The sequence below is a fragment of the Salvia miltiorrhiza genome, chromosome 4 (assembly GCF_028751815.1).
Source record: "Salvia miltiorrhiza cultivar Shanhuang (shh) chromosome 4, IMPLAD_Smil_shh, whole genome shotgun sequence".
In the NCBI taxonomy this organism is placed as follows: domain Eukaryota; kingdom Viridiplantae; phylum Streptophyta; class Magnoliopsida; order Lamiales; family Lamiaceae; genus Salvia; species Salvia miltiorrhiza.
In genome coordinates, this window is record NC_080390.1 from 25,186,687 (window position 1) to 25,205,345 (window position 18,659).

Below are 18,659 nucleotides of genomic sequence, written 5' to 3' on the forward strand. Positions count from 1 at the left end.
GTCTTCAGGCAAAACTAAATGTATCATTGACACATAAGAACTGTTTGCTTCAGCAAAAAAGCCGTGCGAACTGGCTTCGGGATGGAGACAGGAATACTGAGTTTTTTCACCGTTTGACCAAGTTCAAGAAACGGAATGCGCCTTTCACTCGCCTCAAGATTGATGGTAGAGAGACTTATGATGCCACTATTATTGAGAATCATATTATTGACCACTTTACGTCTCTTTTCGCTGATGATGGTCGACCTTCTGGAGATCAGTTAGAGATTGATGCGCTTTTTGAGTCGGGGGTGTCTGATGATCAGAATGCGCGGTTGGTGAGTATACCCGATGAGAGTGAAATTGCGGCGGCGGTTTTTAATATGGATGCTTCAAGTGCTCCTGGCCCTGATGGTTTCTCTGGTAACTTCTTTCAAAGTTGCTGGGATGTGATTAAAGCGGATGTTATTGCGGCTGTTCAGAATTTCTTTCGCCATTCTTATTTACCTTCTGGGTGTAATTCCAGTACGATGATTTTGATTCCCAAGAAGGATTCAGTCGACACTGTTGCTGATCTTCGCCCGATTGTCCTTTCGAATTTCTTATTCAAGATTATCTCGAAGATTCTTGCGTCTCGTCTTGGCGTGGTGGCTGCGTCTCATGTTTCTGACAATCAATTCGGCTTTATTACCGGGCGTAATATTCATGATTGCATCATGCTCAGCTCGGAAGGTTTCAACTGTATGAAACGCACGGACAGGGGACGTAATATGGCTTGTAAAGTTGACATCCGAAAAGCCTTTGATACTATTCGATGGGATTTTATCTTGCAAGTTTTGCGAGCTAATCACTATCATGAGAAATTCATTTACTGGATTTCTATTATTTTCAGCTCGGCCAGGCTCTCTATTCTCTATAATGGTCAGCTGCGGGGATATTTTGCTTGTTCTCGCGGAGTGCGTCAGGGAGATCCCCTTTCTCCGATTCTCTTTGGAATTGCGGAGGATATCTTGAGTCGGCTTTTTAGCAGCTGCGTTGATTCTGGGCATCTAGAACCTATGCGCTATAGTCGAACTTTTCAGTTCCCTACTCACTTGTTCTATGCGGATGATGTTATGATCTTTTGTAAAGCTACGGTTCGAAATGCTAGAAAAATTCATAAGATCTTTTCGTACTATGACTCTCTTTCGGGTCAGCAGTGTAGTCTGGAGAAGTCTTGCATTTACTTTGGTTCGGGAGTTCTCAATGACAGGAAAAGTGCTATTCATCGTGAGCTCAGTTTCACTACCGGGAACCTTCCTTTCAATTACTTGGGAGTTCCGATTTTCGTTGGGCGTCCGAGAGCTTCTTTCTTTCAGGCAATTCATGATAGGATTGTCCAGAAGTTTGCTCGATGGAAAGGTCGTCATCTTTCTATGGCTGGGAGGCTTTGTTTAGTCAAGTCGGTTATTCAGAGTTCGATTGTTCACTCCATGATGGTTTACAAATGGCCAAAATCGTTACTGCACTCCCTTGACAGGAAATGTCGTAATTTCGTTTGGTCGGGAAATATTGATAAACGGCCCAGCTGTGCTGTTAGTTGGGGTAGAGTCTGCTCCCCCTTGAAAGAAGGCGGCCTCGGCATTAGATCTTTTACGTTAATGAACAAATCTTATTTGATGAAGCTGGCTTGGAAGTTAATTCAGGGAACTGTTTGGGCGCATTCCATTCTGAGATCGAGATATCTAAACAATTTTGGGGTTGCAAAGGATTCGGTGTCGAACTCTTCTGTTTGGATTGGGATGAAAGAAGAAGTCAATCAGTTGGTGGATGATTCTTATGTTTGTATTGACCGTGGTGAGCATACTTACTTTTGGCGGGATGATTGGCTTGGGTACAAGCTTGTGGATAAACTTAAAATTCCGATATATATGCATGATTTTCTGAGCTTCTCGGTTAGTGATTATTTTTATGATGGTGTTTGGCATTTCACGACATCCTTTGTTTCTCGTTTTCCTGATATTGTGGATGATATTCTGCGTATTCCGATGGGCGGCCAGAGGGATACGAGATATTGGAAACAGTCGGTTAAGGGTGAGGTTTCGGCCTCTTTGGCTTTTTCTAATATTTCCCATCGTTTTCCTGCTGTTAGCTGGGGCAAATGGATCTGGAAGGACTTTATTCCGATGAGGCGATCTATTCTCTGTTGGCGTGTCCTCCATGGGCGCTTGCCTACTTTTGATGTTCTGATCCGGCAAGGGTTAATTGCGCCCAATGCTTGTTCTTTGTGTCTCCAAGATAGTGAGACGATTTCGCATGTGCTTTGGGAGTGCTCGTGTGTTCGCCCTATTTGGACTGATTTTTTAGGTTGGTTTGGTAAAGAGAATCTCTTGGGGTGCATGGATATTCATTCCTTCTTAGTTCTGGCTTGGAATCTCTCTTGGAGTTCCCAAATTGGTTCTTTTTGGAAGGCGGGAATTATCACTCTGATGTGGCGTATCTGGTCGGGACGCAATGCGCTTATTTTTGAGGATTTGTGCTTTGATAGACGTGCGGTTTTGGCCTTTGTCAAGGCTTACTTTATGGAGATTGATGGGGTTTTCCGAAAGTTTGGTAATATTTCTAATTCTTGGGCTGACTATTCGATCACTCGTGCGATTGGGGTGAGGAGCCGTGCTGCTTCTCCCCCCTGTATGGTGGAGGTTCACTGGTGGCCTCCCGTTGGTCAATGGATTAAAGTTAATACAGATGGCTCGGCGGCGGGAGCTCCTGGAGTTATTGCTGCGGGTGGGGTTTTTCGAGACAAGTGGTCTCATGTCCGAGGTTGTTTTCATTTTAAAGGCGGCAACGGCTTTGCTTTCGAGGCGGAATTGTTGGCTGTGATCTATGCTATTCACATTGCTCATACCCGAGGCTAGGCGGCATCTGTGGGTTGAGGCTGACTCTATGTATGTGGTTCACCTTTTGTACTCTCGCTCGAGTGATGTTCCTTGGAGATTTAGGGCGTTTTGGCAGCATACTCTTCGCCTGCTTCGGGATTTTTCTTTGATGGTCTCGCATATTTACCGTGAGGGTAATCAACCGGCAGATATTATGGCCAATGATGATCGGCAGGAAGGCTGGTGGCCTTTTGCGATTGAGGAGATTAGGATTGCGGTTGCAAGGGATATGTCGACGCATAGTCATATCCGTATGGTTATATAAGCAGGTTCGTTGGTTCCCTTAGGCTTTGGTTGGGTTGTTTTCTTTTGTTGTTGGTCTCCTGTTTTCTTTCTTGGTTCTTCTTCTTCCGGTTTTCTTGAGCCGAGCTTCTTAGGGGTGATGGTTAGGCCGGAACTCCTGAAGTTGTCTCTTCCCGCTCCTGAACCGAATGTGAGTCTTTCACGAGTACTCTTTTTCCTTCTAAGGTCTCTTCTTCTTAGAAGGTTTTAATGAGGCTCGATCTTTTGTTTGCTCTCTTTTGCGCTTTCTTGGATGTTTTGTACTCTTTTACTTTTCCATTAATACAAGCCTTATTCTCATCATATATCGGACTTATGCATTTTTTATATGTAAATAAATATTTTACTACTCTTTCCCATCCCAAAAATATATAATAATGTGTGTTAATTATCCATACATACTTAAATTCATAGATTTAATTTGTCACAATAATTAGTTATTCGTTTCAATAGAGACTCGAATATTATAAAATAAATATTAATATAGAAAAATAAGAGATTAATAAATTAGAAAAAAAATGACGTAGGCATGTTAATAAATGTTCATACCCGTCAAAAATGTATGTTACTCATACACAACAAAACACTTAAAATTAGAGAAAGCTCCACGAAGGCGTGTTAATAAATATTTGTACCCGTCTTAAATGTATATATTCGTACTCGTCCCAATTTTGATTAATTACACAAACCCATTTAATTTTATAAATATAAATTGTTACAAATTTATATAGTTGTTCCCCGTTTATAATTAATACACTCATTAAATCCAAATTCAACCCGTACATAAAGATAGGAAAATAACAGCACGCAGACGGAATCACTACCCACTCAAAAGTGAAAAATCTACTTGCACGTAGGGAGGATTCAACCCAATACCTTTTATAAAGGAGAGTATTTGAGTGCCTCAACTTTGCCATTTGAGCTAAGCCTTATTGACGAAATAGTTAAACATATGAAACCAACTATTTTAACATATAATATAATATTCACATTGTGCGAGTTACATGGTTATATTGCATATAACTATGATTATTGTTTAAAATAGATTACATCTAACTTATAACATCAATATAGTTGATTGCTATAATATATGAATATACAAGTATTAGTTCCATAGTTATAAAAGATTATGCACTCATATAGCCATATTCAGCAATGAAACTCAATTTTCGGCCACCGATCTGAAAAACACATATTATGGCTATATTTTACAATTCCGGTCCAAAATACTCTTGACCCCGCGAATCCTACTCTACCAAGCCCAACCCCGTACACATAATTCTCCATTTGTCTCTCTCCCCGCTCTTGGCACAAATGGGCATAATTATGTCAAGTGTACTTAATGAATAACACAATTGGCGTGAATTTACCCATTTGTACCAATTGTACCATCATAGCCCGCGCGCCCCAACCCGAACCCGAAGCCCAACCACCGCGCAAACCTAAATCTGGTCCGCCCTAATTAATGGCAAAACAGTCCTAAAATGTAAAAAATGGCCAAATTTTATATTTTTTAGATAGGAGGCAAAATATTGAGTTTCGGTGCTCAATATGGCTAACTCACAAGTTGACTCTAGTTATAACTTATACTCCATCCGTCCACCAAAAATAGTCAAAGAAGGGGAAGACACATGTTTTAATATAAATGGTTTAGTTTATTGTAAGTGGAGAAATGGTCCCACTTAAAAAATAGTGTTAATAATAATAATTAATTGTATTGTGAATGAAGAAATGAGCCCACCATTTGATAGAAAGTTTTCAAAAATAAAAAGGGATTAATTTTTGTGGACATCCCAAAATAACAAAAATGAACTATTTTTTGTGGACGGAGGGAGTACTATATTATTATTACTGCATATAAATAATACTTATGTATATTTTTTATTTCAATCAGATTTTAATATATATTTTCGTATATATTATAATATAAAAGCATAAAAATGACCAATTTATGTAATCAAAATATCATATTAGAAACTATATTCAATTATATATTCTAAAGTGTATATACATATTCTTGGTACTGTAACTAAGATATATCGAATTAAGATATATCAAAGATAAAAGAAAAATTTTATATGAGTTCTTTGCATAGAAGATAAAAGTAAAATATTACGTCTGACGAATTTAATAAAATTTAATAAGATATATTGTCTTCGTCCTCTATATTTGTGCATACTTTTCATTTTTTATAAGTCCCCCAAATTTTTGCTTACTCTAATTTTGGACACTATTTCATACATAATTTTACTCTTATGACTTACACTATTTACCCACAATCTATTTAACAATATTTTTAATATGAGACTCTTTTTCTACCATCAATATTTTAAATATTGTTTTATTAAAATTTATGTTGTTGTAGGACAAAAGTGTATATTGCTACTTTTGAACTGTTATCCAAATAATGAAATATAAAAATAAAATAAGATAAGAAAATGTGTAGCCCACCAACTTCTTCGGTGGTAAAGGACTAAGAGTCCAGTAAGCAGAGATATAGTAACATTTTAAGAAGAAATCTTTTGTCCAAATGATGGACCTAAATACTTTACCCTTTTTCTCAAACAAAGAAACAATATATTTTACCCCACTAACAACGGCAAATAATGGTCCCCATAGGAGTTCACCGCAGAGTTAGTCAACATCTTGTTTATTTCTCATGTTAAAAAGTAAAATCGACACAACAATATAAACTTCTTATTTGACTATTTTACCCCACTAACGGCAGATAATGAGATAATGGTCCCAAGACACAATTAAAAGAACTTTAAACGGTTGTCTTTAGACGCTTGACATTTAGTGTAGTAAATTTGGTGTCTTGTTTTATTTTATTTTTTTGGAGAGAAATTTGGTGTCTTGTTTCTAATTTTAATTTTCGTTCCATTTTTTTATAAAAAAATTTAGTACTGTATATCTTAAATTCATGAGTAAATACTCTCTATGTCCCATTATAAATGGCTCAAAAGTTTTCGACACGAGAATCAAAGAGAATGTGTAAATTGATTAAAAGTAATAGGATTTTTACAGTTTGTAAAGACTAAATTTTTCCATTTATAAAATAGGCCACTTTTAATGGGATGGTCCAAAATGGAATGTCATCTTCATAAGCTGATTTTTCCTATCCTTCCTTTCGCTTTAGAGCTGCTAGCAGATCTTGTACTTGCTGATGCATTGTGGTGAGCTGAGTTTGTAGGTTTGTCTCATCCTTTCCTATGGGGCATATGTAGGGGTGTGCATTCGGTTATATGGTTCGGTTTTCGCCAAAACCAAATCAAACCCAACCATATTTTAATTCGGTTTAAAAAAAAAATCGAACCGAACCGAATTAACCGAACCGAATTAATCGAAATTTTTATTATTAAAACCGAACCTAATAGAAAAACCGAATTAATCCAAAAATAACCGAAAAACCAAAAATTTCAAAAAAACAAAACAAAAATTCCGAAAAAACAAAAAAAAAACTTTAAAATGAAAAAATATTTGAAGTTGGATATAATAAAATTATCATTAAAATATTATATTATGTATATATATATATATATATATATATATATAATTCGGCTTTTCGATTTTGTTCGGTTTTAAAAAATTCGAACCGAAAAATCAAAATTTTATGAAAGAAGAAACTGAACTGAACCGAAAAATTAAAAAAACCGAACCACATTTTAAAATTTCGGTTTGGATCGTTCGGTTATTCGGTTTCGAATTTTTTGCTCACCCGTATATGTGCTCAGAAGCCTTCTCTGTTGATTCTCCTTCGTCCTCTTTTGCCACGTGATCTTGGGGATTATCTAGGGTTTCCCCTACAGGATTTCTACTTGGGTTCGGGGGTTTTCTCATTCTTTGGACTCAAAAGGCTGAACAGGCTTGTTCCCCTTGGTTCCTCTATTAGTTTTCGGCGCATGCGGGACACCTCCAAGTGCTGCAATCAACGGTGTGGGTGTAGTGAATGGGGAACTCGATGTCCTGGCCATGCTCATGACCTGTATCATTAGCATGAGGTTGAAGGCTTGTAGCATTGAGTCAGGTGTTCCAGTAGTCGGGCCTCATCCGACTGTTTTTGCAACGACAACGTTGTTGACTAGTGTGGTATTGTGATCAGCAACTTCGCCTTCCTCGTTCAATACCTTGCGGCTAAATCTTGGATCTTGTTGTTGACCGTTGTCTCCCCTTGGTTAAACTCAACATTGAGATCCCGGTTGATGTTTCTGTCAGAATTATCATTTTCCATTGCTACTTTGCTGTTCTTCGGGTTCCTGAAAACAAAGAAAAAACACTAAAGAAAACGTCAAATGTTTAGCTCGGGTTCAGCATTTTTCACAAACGACGCCAGTTGTTGTGCCTAAAAATATCGGTTCTAACGGAAAGCGGAAAAGATGCGAATATGGTGTAGAATTTGGGATTTTGTATGGACTTTGTACGTAAGTGAATAATATTGAGCGATAGAGTGTAGATGATCTGTACATTGAGATTATATATTTATTTATAGACTAAAATACTACGAATTCTAGTAGGAATATGACTCATTTGTAGTTATAATATATCTATAATTCTTCATTTTTATTCGTATCTTCAAGATTTTCTTTTACTTATTGAACACGTCTTAATCCTCGAGATAGAGTCAAATCCCAGAAAAACAAGGTTGCAGGGCTGCAAGGCTATTAGCAGTGTTGTTCTCAATGGATTTGGGCCGAACTTGCTTTGATCTCGCGGTCTTCAAAGAATGTATATTTTTGTCCTCATCATACACGTTCTAGATAGAATTCATACATTTACATATATTTCTCTAAGATTAAATCTCAACTGCCAGATTATGGGTAGATAAATGATGAAAATCTATTTCTATTTTATACTCTTACGCTTACTTTGGTTGTATTGAAAATGATGGATAAGAAAAAATAAGAAAATATTATCAGTTTCTCTTTATTTTATCATATGTTTACTAGAGATGAAAAGATGAGAAAATATTTTCACACCCCTACCTTATGATAATATTATCCAACATTTGAGAGAAAATGGGTGAAAAGGAATTGCCTAGAAAAAATATTCCACCTTGCTCAACGAAACTTTTTCATCATAGTAAACATGTGAAAACGATGAAAAATAGGTAAAAGTATACTATTTTCTCTTTTTTTCCATCAAAGTAAACGCACATCTAAGAGTTATTTTAGTTTAACTCTCCCATATATATATATATATATATTAAATACTCCTATATCATCAGGTGAGCCACGTTCACTTTTTAAAGTAAAAAAATGGATATGTAAGATACAATTGATATTAAACCAATAGTTCATGAGTAAAAAACAATTTGGATAGTTTAAGAAAAAATATAGTGCCAAAGTAATTTGGTGTCAAAGGTGATACTTACCCTAATTTAATTTATAATTATTTTTATTATTTAATTTTATTTTTATTAATTAATAATTCATTGTTATGGTTGATAAATTTAAAATTAGGATAGATGATTTTTTAAATAAAAATTAAATATAATTCATAATATTATAAGTTTTATAAAAAATACTCCCTCCGTCCCAGCCCAATAGGCTCGTTCCTTTTCGGGACGTCCCAACCCAATAGGCTCAGTCTTAAAATGGAAATAATTAGGGTTGTAATTAAAATAATTAGCTACTTAATTAAAGAGGATATACACCCTAATTTCATTCCCTCTCTCTGCGTCCCAGCCCACTTTTCTTTTCTTCTTCACACGGTCTCTGTTCTCTCCCTTCTTTCATTCACTCTCTCTGCGTCTCTCACTCTCTGTTGCTCTCCAGCGAATGTCGCTGGCTCTCGCCGCCTCCGGCGCGGCGAGGCCGGCGTATCTTCTTCTCCCTCCTTTATTCTCAACCTCTTCCCCTAGATCTAAAATCAAAATCAAAATCAACCTAGGGTTTTAATCTCCGCCCCAGCCCGTCGTACCGTCGTATCTTCACCCCCTTGCCCTTTCCGTCAATTTCCCCATCCCCTTTGCCATTTCCGTCATCGCCGCCCCCTCCCCCTTCTCTCTCTCTCAACAACGAGCGGCGCCGCTGACTCTCCAGAGCTCCGGCCACACAGATCCGCCGCCGCCTCAAGACTATAGCCCCTGTTGTACCGCCGCCGCCGCCTCTCCTTCGTCGGTGGACGGTTCGGAGCCCCTCTCTATCTCTCTCAACGACGAGCGACGCCGCTGACTTTCCAGAGCTCCGGCCACACAGATCCGCCGCCGCCTCAAGACTACAACCCCTGCTGTGCTCCCACCGCCGCCGTTCTCCGTCTCCGCCGCCGCCTATAAGTATAAGCTCTTGATTTAGGGTTCTTCATTTGCAGATCTTGATTTAGGGTTTTCATTCTCAGTTCTGAAAGTTGAAGAAGAATGAAATAAGAGAATTTTTGTTCTTGATTTTTGGAATTTTATTTTCTCTATCAGATTCTTACTCTTCGATTTCTGCAGTAGCTATAGTTTCTCATAAATTTTTGTTGCTGAATTTTTGCATTGAGTTTCATAATTTGCTGAATTATTTTCTCATGAATTTTTGTTGCTTAATTCGTGCAATAAGTTCCAATATAAATTTAATTTAGTTAAATTAAATGAAAAATGAGATAATGAAGCAAATATGATTAAGGAAAAATAAGGGAACATTTAAAACCTTAATTATTGGTGGACCACACCATTTACCTACCAAAAAATGAGTTTCTTAATCTCCGTGCCGAAAGGAACTGGGCCTATTGGCCTGGGACGGAGGGAGTAATTGTTAAAATAATAAATATAATAATGATTAAAGGTAGCACACACAAAAGAAAAAAGATTATAGGACCTTGAATTTCATCCAAGTTTTCATTACATTGTTAATAGAAATTCATAGAATAATACATAACTCAAGAAAAGGGAGCATTATTTTCCTCAAAAAAACAAAAAAAAAAGGGGGGGAGCATTATATCGACCAACAATCTCAACGGGTAAAAGCATAGAACACGAAACAAACATAGATGAGCAGTCCCGCCGGCACGAACGTGACGAGGGGCACCACGGCGGCGTAGGCGTGGCCGGCGCCGGTGCCGCAGCCGAGCACCCCGAGCTTGATCTGCACGACGTTGACCAGCGCCAGCATGAGGAACACCGACCCGGTGACCGAGCCGACCGCGGACACGACGTAGCCGAGGCGGAGCGCGGTCTTGTTGACGTGGGCCAGATCGAAGGCCCAGAAATGGCGGTGATCCTGTTGGTGGGCCCCGCGGGCGAGGCGGGCTGCCTGCTTGATGCCCAGCGCCACCAGGCTGGAGAAGAGGAAGCAGCTGAAGGAGTATACGTGGAAGGCCACCAGATCCTCCGCGATCCTCGGCCCGGCCGAGCACCCCGACGGGTCGATCAGGCTGTTGCTCGGGTCGGTCGGGTTCCACGTCAGCCCGATGAAGACCGCCAGCGTGAATAGTGAATTCACGTTCACGATGCCGTCCAGCGCCGAGATGTGAACGCTCGTCGCCGACATATTGGATCCGGTTTCACTGATTTTACTTGCACGCCTATATTAATGGGAGGTTAAAAAAAGGTAAAGGTAAAGTTGAGAGGCGTTGCCTTTTGCTTTCCGACAACTTGATACCCCATATTTTGGGAAACCGGGTCGGGAATGGTATTCAAGTGGGCTTTGGGCTTCGGTGTTTTAGCCCGTTCCAATTTAGACGTATTCCTAAGATATGTTGGATGGATTCAAAAATATATTTTTGTCCTCTTCAACGGGCAGATTCCAAGCTGGAAACGTTTATGCTGTACAAAATTTTAAATGAGAAAGTAAGTGATATAAATCAAATGCAACGAGGGCATTTGGTCTAGTGGTATGATTCTCGCTTAGGGTGCGAGAGGTCCCGAGTTCAATTCTCGGAATGCCCCTCTCATTTATGCATTTTTTATGTTTTCACAACTAAAAAAAATTATGCACTTCCCTACATTAATAAATTTATCTATAATTCTTCAAAACAAAAACAAAAAATCTATAAATTCATTTGGTTAAGTTCTTTTTAATTGATTTAAGAATTTTAGAATCATATCTTAGTGAATATGTTGATACTTGATAGTACTTTACTTTGTTTCCATATCGACTTCAAAGGCTGATTGGAGAGAACATACATGCATTCGATTGAATTGTATTTGCAGGAACTCTTCAACTAGAAAACAACCAACACTTACACTATATAACATAACATAACATAACCGTGGATTGACAAATAAATCAATGAAACAAATAATAAACTGCATACATATCCCTTTCGTGCTTCGATGTTTCTATGGGTCTGACCCAAACATTTCATGACCGGTCTATCTGAGACGGCCTAAACTCGGTTTGGACATCCTTCCCTTCAATGCTCAGACGGGACACCGATGATGCCGTCTCTTGAGTGATTCTGCTGGATACAGAACCGAGGCCTTGTCGAACATTGCTGCAGTTCTTAACCCTAGAGTCGCCCCCGAGATAGTTGGTGAGGACTCGTCTAACACCTAGGCCACGTCGAGGAGGCTTGTTGCAGTTGCTCCCGAGGAACGGGGTCCTCTCTCCTCGGGCAGGGCTGATCAGCGGAGCTGGGGAGAAGCTAGGCGTGCTGTATGCTGACCGGTAGGGGGTGCCTGAGATGGGCACGCTGAATGGCATTGATAGCTTCTTGTGAGAGACCACACTCATTGTTGACAGCTTCTCAGACTGCTTGTTTATGTCGTCAACGTAGAGTAGATCCTCAATGCGTGCCACAATGTTGAACGCTAGACTCTCCAAAACTCGCGAGTAGCTCTCTAAGATAGATTTCCCGACGTCCTGCAAAAGGTTCACAAACAACATTTCAAAGGAGGGGAGTTAGAGAAGAAGATTTTGTGGGTGTGGTGTGTGTGTTTTACTACCTTGTTGCATTGTATCTTGGTGCTATCTAGTGTGGTTTGTGTTAGGCCGGGGAATCGCTGTTTCAAGCACTGCAGGAGGGTTTCAGCTCGTTCAGCGAGGAGTTGTTCTCTCCTGTCCCCGTCCATCATGAGATCCTTAACGATCTCCCAAGATGATTTCGTGGTTGAACGGTTTGGATGAGTTGGTGGCTTGGGATGCTGCCTCCTGCGCCACACGTATATTGCTGCCTCCACCCGGTTTGCTATCTCCAGAGCAACGTGCTCCGATGATAGGTCTAGGCAATCAAGCAAGCACTCGGAGGAGAAGTGATCTGATGTTATGTAACGGTAGATGACATCCCCTAGGCACGCTCTCCCGCTCTACAATTTGAAACGAAACGTGAGTCAGAAACTTCGAGTTCTAGTTTTGAAATGGCTAGTGTGCTAATATACCTTTGGGAGTGTTTCCAGGTATGAATCGGGAACTTCCATCTCAGCCAAAGCAATGCTGTTGATTGCCATAGCAGCTTTAAGTATCTGGCTTGCAAAATCACGCTTGTTTATCAGCTGCTTCTTCGAGGCCTCAGGTAGACCACCAGGAGGAACACGGGGCACGGGCAGCCACCATTTATCCTCCTGTCGTTGAATAGCTTCCCGGAAGGAGGCCGATCCATCACTCTCCGGAGCTACCACACCTTGATCAACGTACCAAAACTCTGTCTCCATGAACCCTTCTAGAATTTCCTGTCACATTACAAGGATGAAGATGAAGATCAATAGAATACCCTCAAAGAAGCAACAATAAGCAAACTTGTTCAAGTCTCACCAGCAACATGTTGTCAAGTTTCTGTAGAGCTGGAAGATTAATGACAAGATCTAATCTTGGCCGAGAGGTCATAACCTGCAGACCACGAAAACAACCCCTAATTCATCAGCAATCACCATTAGAGTTCATCAACAAGTTCTCCTCAAGGGCTACCCTCAATGGTTTAGTACTACACAACATGATAATTTTATATCAACAGAATTTTCATAGGGTGTGGTTCTAATAAAAACTTCTTTTTACAAGAACTGTGAGAACTATTGCACTAAACCTATAAAGTAACAAACAATGAACCTATAAGTAATTTACGATATCTGAATTACTACCTCAAGCCTGCTTCCATCAGGAAAAGTTTGCCAGGAAGGTTTCAACTCGACAATATAGTCACTAACACAAAGAAGCCATTCCATTTCTCTTCTCCACATTGCCTTCTTCTCCAGCTGCAACGGCTCCAACCTCCACAGCTGCCCAAACACGGTAGCTATATGCAAACGGTTTTGCCACATATCATTAGCACGACACATAGAAATAGATCAAATGCAGATGCCCCCTTCTCCTTCTCAACACATAGAAGCTAATGTTGATATAACTCACACAAAAAAATATATATACAAACGTCAGATTAATTTAAAGCTATACCACACAGATTTGTTATCGCATTCGAAATTGCCAGTGCTGGGCAGACCCCTTTACCACCTCCAGACATGTCTTCACCCAGCAACAATTTCCCAAACCGCTCCTTCATCATCTCCATTTCTATTTCAATTCAGAAAAAAAGCAGCACTAATCAAGATTAGAATTATCAACATAAACATTCCACTTCACACAACAATGCATCAAGGTTTAGCCAATTCTTGACACTCCCAAACTAAGAAAACTAATTGATAACACAAAAGCAAGAGCAAAACACTATGATCACACACACACACACGCACAAAATCTTTGACTTACCTGAAAAGTTTGAAGAATCCTGCTTCTTGAACATGGGCTCACTATCACCACACTCAGCTTTCAATCGAGGGTTTCGCTTTCCTTCATGATTCGAGGCTTTCTTGATCGGCCAACCCAATTGAGCTGAGCAAGAATTGGCGGAAGTCGATCTGGTCTCGCAACTAGTGCTGCTGCCACTCACCGAGTCATCACTCGCCAACTCGGACCCCTCTTTCTTTTCGCTCTTCCCAGCTGCACAAGCCATTTAAGCGGCAACCATAAAAGGGATTTTGCTTCTATTCAAGAAAAGGGATTAGCCGTTGCTTCAAAGACGGCCATAAAGATTCAATCTTGACAAGGGACAAAAGGTGGAAGATTTCGAAAAAAATAAAGAGGGGAAAAAGTTGAGCTTTAAACGGTTAGACATGAATTGTCTCTGTGGGTACAGTGGAACACTGGATTTTATTACATTTATCTAACAGTGGAGAGTGGTTTATCATTTCACTGTGTGTTTTGAGTGTGTGTTTTGGGTGGAGATTTGATTTTCAAAGTTTGAAGGTAACTGCCAAGTCACAAGAGGGCCAACGTCTACTTTGGAAGTATCATTCAAAATAATGATAGTATATTATAATGATGGAGATGCGTAGCCGTAGCCGTGGGGCTGCCGCATCTCGTCGCTATTTCGAATTACTATTTTGCCCTTTCTTCCCAATTATTTGCTCATTATAAAAAAAAAAAAAACATTACATAGAGATAGAGTTATACCTCCTTCAGCTTACATGATGAGCTTTTTAGTTGGTCCATTATAAATTTTTATATTAAATTAGTTTTTGAAATTCCTTTAATTAGATAATGGGAATTAAGTTGGAGAAAGCTGGTCATCTAATTTATTCAATTATAACAAGAATGAGGAAGAAACGAACGGATAATTTTTTATTCCTACTTTTTTTTTTATAATCTTTATCCCTGGTAAATTAATTTTTTCTCATGTAAACGTGAAATGATGTAAAGTTAGGGGATCAAAATCTCAGTCACATTATAAGCTGTGGTCGTCGCCTAACATGATTAGTCTACCTTAGATATTTTAGTATTTTATATTTATACACGACCACATTATTTAATTACTTTGAGTGAGAAAATATTTCGCATTTATATTTAAATGTTATATCCTCCGACTAAGTGGAAAAGCCATCAAATAGACAAACCGACAAAGCATTATGCGTAATAAATTGTTCTGAATTAAAAGCTGCCTTATTACTATCGATCCATACATGTAGAAGATCCCAATCAAGAGTTTCCCTCGAACAATCTCAATAATCTCATGAACATCTTCCAATAGTAGCTCAGCTCATCCCCTTCTTCCGGTCTCACCATACTACTTGAAATGGTATCATTTATCAATAACAGGATAAATGAACATTTTTTATGTTAAGGTTGCTTATCCGAACACTTAATTTATTTTACTCTATTGGCGCGTTTATTTACATTTTCATCATTTTTTCATTATGTATCGTGATAGAAAATTTTCTTTGGATATGATGGAATATTTTTTTAGACAACTCTTTCCACTTATTTTCTTTTTAATGTTGGATTATATTATCTTTGGGTAGTGGTGTGAAAATATTTTTCAATTTTTTCATCCTTTTATCTCTACTAAATATATGATAAAAATGAGAAAAAGAAAATATTTTCTCGTATATATTTTCTTATATCCATCATTTTCTAATAAAATTTTTACCATTAAAGTAAACCCACGATATGTTTTAATTTGTTTTATGTGGAGACAAGTTGGAGGGTACGTAGCATGAATGGAGATAGTATAATGTTCTAAGTGAATTCAAAACTCCAGTATTCGAGTATTGGCCTTGCCAACTATGGAAGTGAGTGGCCAATAAGGCTTAACTCAAGTGGCAAAGTTAAGACACTCAAAGTCTTTTTTTATGAGAGATTTTGGATTCAATTTCGCCTGCGAGCGGTGTAATTTTCTCACTTTTGTGTGGATAGTGATCCTACATGCGTGCGGTTATTTTTCCACCTTTGTGTGGTGTAGAGGTCCCTGCATGCAGGTTGCTTATTTGATTATATTTCGATAATTCTTGTGATTCTAATTCAAAAAACTAAAAATGAAAGTGAGTGATTATTACACTCGGATTTGAAATATTGAAGGAAACATTATAAAATGTAAAGTCTTATATGTGAAGAAGGCTAGCTAACAAGATTTACTGCATTATATTTGGTGTCCTATTTTATGTCTTACTTTTTTTTAATATATCTTTTTACATAATTTTTTCTTTAATTTCAATTTATATTAATATTACTATTAACTAGGATTTAGTCCATTCAATTAGAGTATATAAGTAGTTTTTATCATTTTATTTCACTTTTAATTCATTATTAGGGTTGATAAATTCAAAGTTAGGGTATGTAAGTTTTTAAATTTTAATTTTAATTTATAAATAAAAGTAAGTATATATTATAATAATTTTAATTTCATAAACCTATTATTAAAAAATAGATATAATAGTAAGACACGGTGACACACAAATTAAATTATGGGACACTGAATCCCATCCGAGCTACAGCTACACTATAGTATCATCTCTTGATATTTCATTAATTAGATCCTTCAAAAATAAAAGATTTCTTAAGATAGAATAACTACTTACTATTGTTTTATGTAATTGAGTTAGCTAGGTTGGAGGACATATAATTTCACTGAGGTTTAGTTCGCATTAAATTAGAGGTGCAATTATCCGACGGGGAGCGTCAAATTTATTAGTGTTCACATCTCCAATCGTGATGAGAGTGACATAACCAGACATTTATCATTGCAGTACTCTATGTGTGTGCTTATTTCTTTTCTCATTTTTTTCTTTGGAAGGTAAGTGATGGAGTAATACATTTTTCCATTCTCCTTCAAAATTATCCAAAATGCTAAACCGTATCTTTATCTTTTGTTGGAAGTGCCACCTTCAAAAGTACTCATTAAATCAAAACAAACAAGAATGTTCAGCCATGATTGACTATTTAGTAATATAAATTGGTTGACAATCAATTAATTATATTCATCGAGTTTGTAGTCTTCCTGCTTTTGTTGCCTGAAAATAAGGTTTACGTACATATTTCTATGGCCTATGAGAAGAAGTAGGATGCATGGTTGTGTTTTTCAATATTATGTTGCCCTCGATAATTGATCCACTATCATTAATAAAAGATTATATTCATGGTAATTATCAATTAGAGCCGCTTGACCTAAGTAAGCTGCAAATCTTGCATGATTACGAGGGTATTGTGTATCGAGATATGAGAAGCTTTTCAAAATATGAGAGGGAAAACATTCTGTTCAAATTTTCAAGAGAAAAATTATGAATATTATACATATGTATATTCCATATATATACGCACAGAACTACTATTTTTTGCTCTCCCGTGAGTCCATGACTCAAAGAAAGGTTTTTTCTGTGTTTTATTTAATGGATAAATTTATCATGGAAAAATAAAATATAATAATAATTTATGTCTTTAAATACTTCATTTTTTCTCCCTCATTTTCTACAAAAGAGAAATTCACATTTTTCATTCTATTGAAGTGTCCCATATTGGATTGGAGATAGTAGCATGAGCCACTTTATATGGTGAGGCAACCCTCTCCCTTATAAGGCATTTTAAGGGAGGAATTGGCCCAATATCCATTTCTAACATGGTATCAGAGCCAACTCAATTCAATGATGGGCCCCCCCAATATCGTTGTCAACAGATGGCGTTTGGGATAGTCCACGCTGCGCGTGCGGGGGTTGTATTGAAGTGTCCCACATTGGATTGGAAATAGTGGCATCTTTTCATTTTGATCAGGAGGAAAAATATTATCACTCCAATGTCTTCTTTCTTTTCCTCTATTTTCTACAAAAAAGAAATTCACAATTTTTCAGTCTTTCTTTTCACTTCAAGGAGAGATAATATTATCACACCAAAAATGGAGTATAATATTATCCCTCCTTGAAGTGAAAAGAATGAAGGAAAAATGATGAACTTCTCTTTAATTTGTAGAAAATGAGGGGAAAAATAGAGACATTTAAAGGCATAAATTTTTGTTATCCCTCATTTTCACATGATGAATTTATCCATTAAAGATAACACAACCTTAATAGTCAAATATGTTGTATTTTCACCTGACCTTTTAGGACTTTGTTTGACCAAGCAATATGTCCCCCGATATTGGGCTCAACTATGGGCTTATTATATAAACTAGTGAGTAATCCGTCGAAATTCGATAGAGAATCACTTTATGTTATAAGTTATAAGCATAAATTTACAGAATAAATTAATATTTTTAGTTAGATGTGATAGTATTCAATAAATTATTATTATTTTTTTTTTTTGAGAGAAGTATTCAATAAATTATTAAAATAAGTGTTAGTAGACAAATAAAATTATAATAGAAAAATAGGTTAAAAAGTGTGTTATTTTGATTTTTTTTTTAACCCATTAAATTCGATTAAAATGTGATTTTACTATGCGTTCTTGTCTGAAACTCATATGGTGTCTAAGACAAAATGACCCTATTGACCCCTCTCCTCTATACTTCCACAGCTGAAAATCACATTATGCAAAATTCAGTCGAAAATGATGATGATAAGAGAGAGAGAGAGAGAGAGAGAGAGAGAGAGAGAGAGAGAGAGAGAGAGAGAGAGAGAGAGATGAGGTGTCATGGATTAAGATTTTTTTTTTTTGTAATTTTCAAAACTCAAAATTATTTCATTTTGATTGAAGTAATGTCACATGCATCGAAATCAAGTCATGCAAATAATGCCATTAGATTTCCATGTAAGTTTTAATTTGGGTGGAAATATAAATGATGGTAAACTTACATCAATGTTAAAAT

At 37.5% G+C, this 18,659-nt stretch overlaps 2 protein-coding genes and 1 non-coding gene across 3 annotated transcripts; 1 reads left to right on the plus strand and 2 right to left on the minus strand.

Annotated features, from left to right (window-relative positions):
* Positions 1 to 9,960: 9,960 nt before the first annotated feature.
* LOC131021094 (uncharacterized) lies at positions 9,961 to 11,043 on the minus strand. Its single transcript, XM_057950184.1, has one exon. The coding sequence runs from the start codon at positions 10,646 to 10,648 to the stop codon at positions 10,112 to 10,114; it is 537 nt and encodes a 178-aa protein (XP_057806167.1). The 5' UTR covers positions 10,649 to 11,043; the 3' UTR covers positions 9,961 to 10,111.
* Positions 10,975 to 11,046, plus strand: TRNAP-AGG (transfer RNA proline (anticodon AGG)). The gene has a single exon. It is a non-coding gene; the product is annotated as a tRNA-Pro (tRNA).
* Positions 11,047 to 11,322: 276 nt separating this feature from the next.
* LOC131021093 (rop guanine nucleotide exchange factor 5-like) lies at positions 11,323 to 14,355 on the minus strand. The gene is made up of 7 exons (XM_057950183.1): positions 13,799 to 14,355; positions 13,487 to 13,603; positions 13,174 to 13,328; positions 12,851 to 12,925; positions 12,478 to 12,768; positions 12,046 to 12,405; positions 11,323 to 11,962 (listed from the first exon to the last, which is right to left on the minus strand). The coding sequence occupies exons 1-7, from the start codon at positions 14,040 to 14,042 to the stop codon at positions 11,462 to 11,464; spliced, it is 1,743 nt and encodes a 580-aa protein (XP_057806166.1). The 5' UTR covers positions 14,043 to 14,355; the 3' UTR covers positions 11,323 to 11,461.
* Positions 14,356 to 18,659: the final 4,304 nt, after the last annotated feature.

What these genes read in the sequence shown, in the direction of transcription:
- LOC131021094 (XM_057950184.1), bottom strand. Translation starts at nt 10,648, where the DNA reads ATGTCGGCGACGAGCGTTCACATCTCGGCGCTGGACGGCATCGTGAAC.
- LOC131021093 (XM_057950183.1), bottom strand. Translation starts at nt 14,042, where the DNA reads ATGGCTTGTGCAGCTGGGAAGAGCGAAAAGAAAGAGGGGTCCGAGTTG. An exon ending in CTGATGGAAGCAGGCTTGAG is followed by an intron (nt 12,926 to 13,173) that starts GTAGTAATTCAG and finishes CGTGGTCTGCAG; the next exon opens with GTTATGACCTCTCGGCCAAG. An exon ending in ACCTGGAAACACTCCCAAAG is followed by an intron (nt 12,406 to 12,477) that starts GTATATTAGCAC and finishes TTCAAATTGTAG; the next exon opens with AGCGGGAGAGCGTGCCTAGG.